The sequence below is a fragment of the Phalaenopsis equestris genome, unplaced genomic scaffold, assembly GCF_001263595.1.
Source record: "Phalaenopsis equestris unplaced genomic scaffold, ASM126359v1 Scaffold000008, whole genome shotgun sequence".
Taxonomy (NCBI): Eukaryota; Viridiplantae; Streptophyta; class Magnoliopsida; order Asparagales; family Orchidaceae; genus Phalaenopsis; species Phalaenopsis equestris.
In genome coordinates, this window is record NW_018164450.1 from 124,783 (window position 1) to 130,435 (window position 5,653).

The 5,653-nt window shown below is 36.1% G+C and overlaps 1 protein-coding gene across 1 annotated transcript in view; it reads right to left on the minus strand.

Moving 5' to 3' along the window:
- Positions 1-4,282, minus strand: part of LOC110018303 (heat shock 70 kDa protein 14-like) — a 22,373-nt gene extending 18,091 nt beyond the window's left edge. Inside the window, 6 exon segments of the mRNA XM_020715573.1 lie at positions 1,639-1,851; positions 1,938-2,033; positions 2,169-2,396; positions 2,721-3,823; positions 3,826-3,902; positions 4,109-4,282. Of these exon segments, the coding sequence (XP_020571232.1) occupies positions 1,639-1,851; positions 1,938-2,033; positions 2,169-2,396; positions 2,721-3,823; positions 3,826-3,883 (1,698 nt within the window). The 5' untranslated portion in view covers positions 3,884-3,902; positions 4,109-4,282.
- Positions 4,283-5,653: the final 1,371 nt, after the last annotated feature.

The window sequence follows — 5,653 nt, forward strand, 5'->3', positions numbered from 1 at the left end:
AAAAAACATACAAAAAACAATATTTCCCCCCCCCAAAAAAAAATTATTAAAAAAAAAATTAAAAAGAAAAATTAATACAGCTAAAATAATATAAATAGCAAATCTTTCAACAGAAAATTGTGCACAATACACGTAACACTTCATGCATCACAAAATAAGAACAAATGTGAAATGCGAATTTATAATGTAAACCCAAAATAATTGGAAAAAAGTTAATTATAATGATTAAGAAAATAATTTAGAGATGATAACCCATAAGCTTTAGAAGTATGTTTAAGAAAAAACAATTTAAAATAATTGAAAAGAAAAGCAAGCAATACTAAGGTAACATAAATAGCAAGGTTTTCAAAGGAAATGAACCACACACAATCAATTCAATGCTTCATTCATCACGCAATAAGAGCACATGTAAAATAAGGAATCATAATATAAGCCCAAAATAATTAGAAAATTGTTAATCATGATGATGATAATGATAGCTTAAAGATAATAATTGATCCCAAAAACTACAAACTATATAATAATGGGACAGACCATCTAATTCATCAATAATAACCACAATGCTGAATAAAATTGTATGCAAAGTGCCATTATAAAAAATATAAGGCCAGATCCACAAAACTGAGACGCTTTTAAACAGTTGAAAATTTAATCTCTTAAAATTAGTCATTCAATAACATGGAACAATGTAATATCATATAATATTACAAATTAGAATGGTGATTTCGCTATACCACCGAGTACTTGAAAAAAAGTAGATGTTAAGATCATTCTTCTTGGAATTATGTTTTACTTGTCAACAGCATCATCACCCTAACTATTTGTATTTTAGTAGTTCTCTTAACTATTTTGTGTTTTAGTAGTCCACTAAGTTATTGGTACTATTTAGATAATCTTCCCAGGCAATAACAGGTGAACCTCATACATGTAACTACAGAAGAGCATCACAAACGCTTGTCAAAAATAAGTCATGATATATTTGTTAACTGTGGTTCTCTTTCTTAGGTCATAAACACCTAATTAACTGAAACAAGTATAGCCAAATTGGCAGAATATGGAACCTAATCTCATGGGATTCAGTGTTAGCTAATTTAACTGTTTATAAATGTGAAAAATAGTACTATGACAAGATAAACTGGAGGATAGGACCCAAATAAATAACAATTTCAGCTGCTTTCTCTTGTGCTAACGCACATATGCAAGCAGTCTCGAATGCAAATGCCAAAGTTAAACCTTAGAAGCTGTCTTTTATGAAGACTAGTCGTATTTGCCAGATATGAATATTAAAGCAGAAATTACTACATGTATAGCCATCAAGTTTCTAACAGTTACAAAATATGTAAAGCAAACAAATTTACTCAGAAGACGTCATTAATCAGAAAGAAGAAAATACAGGGTTATTTAGAAACAGTTCAAAGATGATTTCAACAAAACACATTGACTAAAAGAACATGTATCACAATAAGGAATAAACAGAAACAATCTATACTAATAAAACATCATTATCAGAATTTGATAAAACAAACATGAATATAACAATAAGATACAGTATAAAAAAGAGATAAAAACGCTAGTTAAAACCAAATGAATATAAATTTCTTAAAATAAACACCAAAAACTCAAAAAGAATTATGATACCTTGGTATCCGTATCCATCTTTACAGGCTTTTCTTCACCCTCTTGTTTGTCATTTTCCACAACAGAATCATGAGCTGTGTTCTTAGAATCAATATTAGCATCAGGTCCAGCTGAATCATTATTAACTGCTTCATCTGTGTCCATTTTTGTATCTTCTTTGCCAGTTGCACTCTCCATTGCTACTGGAACATCTACTTCTTCCTCCTCCAGTAACTACCAAACAATATTTTCATAAAAGTATATCACAGGATGAAGAATTATTATAAGAAAAAAAATTTAGCCAAGGCTCCAAGACTTACAGTTGCAGATTCAATAGAGACAATTCCATGCAAATTCAACCTAACTTTAACCTTTAACTTCGCCCTTTCACCACTAGAAGTTCTGAAAGGTCCAATCTGTTAGGATAATGAATATGTCAGTAAAGATGCAGGTCATATGGTCATATATATATATATATATATAGACACACACACACACACACACGGATCTAATACAATATTTTTTAGAAATCAATGACTAAATTTTCATACCGTATATGTGCTGATCTTGGGAGGCAGAAAATTATCATTGACACTGGCATATGTGATGTCAACCGAGAACGTATTTGATCTAATAAACGTAAGAGCCTTGACACTAGGAATAGGGTTCCCTTTGGGAAAAACAACTACACTTTGCTGAGCATCTAATGCTTCATTCTGCGAGTCATTATTTGAACCTTTCCATGACAGGGCAACTGTGAAGGGAAAACTCTCATGCACCTTCACAATAGAAGCAAAGAAACCAAATGAGCCCTTAAAGTGGAACAATTAGCAATTCACGTGAACATTGAACAGGTAAGAGAAGCATTGTTTAGAGATCATTGTATTTCTCAAGCAGACCATCAATAATTAAAAACTCTACAGCCAAACTGAGCAAACTATAAAAGAAATCACAAAGAAGATGAACAACAGAAAAATCTGAAACAATATGCAACTTGCAAAAACCTCCATCACCAGAAAATGTGAAAGTAACAAACACCCATGAGAATTACATAAAGAGGACAATTTCATTTTAATGGCCGCAAACTTATAAAAAGAAAGTACCTGAAACTCCCGAACTTTGAAGGTAGGGCTCAAAATTGCACATTGAAGGGCACAACCACGAGCAACACATTCACTAGCATTCAGTGTGCGCCTTGGCTCCTTGCCAAAGAACTCGGTCAAAATTTTAATAATAGCTGGTACACGAGATCCCGATCCAACAACCTCAACAGAATGAATGTTCTCCACCGTCAAACCAGCTTCCTGAAGAGCATTCACAAGAGGACCCTTAACACGCTCCAGTATCGAAGCACTAATCTTCTCAAACTCCTCTCTCTTAATAAACCCCCTAACATCTTTCTCATCCATCAAGCATTCAATATTCAATGGCGCTTCAGGGTTCGCACTAAGCATTTTCTTCAGCTTCTCGCACGCTGCACTGAGCCTAAGGCGCGCACGAGCATTCTGAAAAACATCAATTTTATATTCATCCTTGAACTTGGCAGCAAAGTATTTGAACAGAACATCATCAAAATCCCTGCCACCCAGAGATCGATCATACCCATGTGCCAATATCTTCAACTGCCCCTTTTTGAAACCCGCAATACAAACCTGCATACTTGCATGACCAACATCAATAAAGGCCACATTAAGCTGATCATTCTCCGGCAAATCAGTCTTATATATCCCATAAGCCAAAGCGGTGGCAGTAGTCTCATGAAACAAACGGAGAGGATGCAAACCCGCAATTGTGGCGGCATCAATCACAGCTCTTCTCTGCAGATCAGTGAAATACACCGGAATCCCAATGCAACAGTCAACGACTGCAGCATTGAGATTGTTCGCAGCAATGCCTTTCAGATTCGAGAGAATCATGGCGAGGACCTGCGTCGGGGTGAAGAACTTCTGCTCACCGAGGTACCTAGCATGGATAAGCGGAAACCCGTCCGGCCCTTCAGAGACAGCAAATGGTAACGAACGAAGATCAAGCTGCAGCTCCGGATCTGAAAATTTCCGGCCAATCAAACGCTTGATCTGAGATATGGCGTTCTTAGGATTCATGGTGGAAGTGGCAGCTCCAGCCGTGCCAATGAAACGCTGCTTCTCCCCAAAGCAAACAATGGCAGGAGTCTCACGCTTGGATTCATCATTGAGAACAACATCCGTTGCCGAGCTACAGCTACAATGCAGCTCTCATTGCCGAGGTCAAAACCTACCACGCTCATCTTCTACCAATTATCTAAACTGATCCCGACATGAAGAAAAAGAGTTATCTTAACAATAACCCATGCATTAGAATTCTAATATTTGCCCTAAAACTATAGCAAAAATTTATCTCTCAACTGATTATCAAAAGAAAAAAAAAAGATTTAGGGTTTCTTCGCACGAAGGACGCAGATAACAGAAAAGGAGATGGAAACGAATTAAAGAAAAACTTTTTAAAAACAAACCTTGATAGGAGGAGCTCTGTGAGGCCGCCGGGAAGAGGGCGTTGATTGATCTCCTGCCGATTGGGAGAGTTTTGCTTTAAAATTGCAGCTTAGAGAGAAAGAGATGAAGAGATCAGCGGGTATAAATATAATCGAGATGGACTTTTTCTAGAACCCTCCAGTCGAAGTGCACGACGACGAGAAGGAAGTCTCAACAGGTCTATGCGCAGGGGTTACCTAAGTAGGATCTGGACCGTCCGTTGAGCGGTCGGCCGATGAGATGGGACTGATGAGATGGTGGAGAGAATGAACGGCTGAGATGAGCTGATTGATTTCGGGGCGTGATGCGGTGATTAACGAAAGCCGCGGATGATTTGTGTAAAAATTTTGTGTTGGGATTTCGGACTAAACCGTATCTGTGGATTTAAATAATATATTGTCACGTGTGTTACATCCTAAAAAATATTTTGAGGTTATTAAAGTGAGACTGCGGAGGTTATTTTATGATTATCGAAGAGATTCATTTATTCCACTTCAATAGCCTGAAATAATCTAGAAATAACCCTGCGATTTCACTTTAATAACCTTGAAATAGCCTCCAAGGTGTTATTTTGAGCTATTGAAGTGGAATCGCAGGGGTTATTTCATGGTCATTGCGGAGTTTGCGGTTTCACTTTAATTTTTTTTTTTTTTTGGGTTTGATATAACACACATTGTGATATATTACTGGAAATTCGCACGTAGAGTTGCATCCGAGGTCTGGATAGAAAATTTTTCCTTGATACGGAGCAAACATGGAGGTTTCTAAATATTAGAATTTACACAATGAAAAAAATATAAAAAAAATGAAATTTACGAACATAACACACAAAATATTAGAATTTACATATTTAACCCCTAAACTTCATTATTTAAGTATAGCACTCTCATTTTCAAAAATTAATGCATTTCCTCACCTTCTATCATAAGTTATATAGTTCCATCGATGCCCTCCTTCTCTAACAACCCAAACTGTCAGATACTCACTAAACTCCAACCCCACAATCATGCACTCCACTTTTGTACAGTATGATTGTCATCTTCTCACCCTTGCAACCTCTAGCGAAGTTTGAGTTTTCAATGAAATAAAAAAAAATTATTGAGTCTCTATTCTTTTGCACTCTCGGTAATTCATTAGTCTTTGCTGAGAGAACAAAAGTCATGACCATAAGAAGACCAAGGAGAATATTTTGGACAAAATAATCGAAACCATTGTTGATGTCGTGCCAAAGTAGAAATCTTGCGGATTCTTCAACGGTGGATCTTCGGTCACTGACAAGTTAAATTACAAGCAAAATAAAAAATCTATAAATTTGTTTTTTTGGCTATACAAGAAGATAACTTCTAACACCTTGGTTGGTGCAACATTTGATCTAATGTGTCCAACATGATTTATCGGTCTCCATCCGAAGTTTCTCAGCTTGTCTTGTCGAAATGAATATTTTGAGAATGTTTTGGTTTATATTGGGGGTTTGTTGGACTTGAAGATGAATGAGAAACTGGAGCTAGGTGTAGGGAGATGTATGT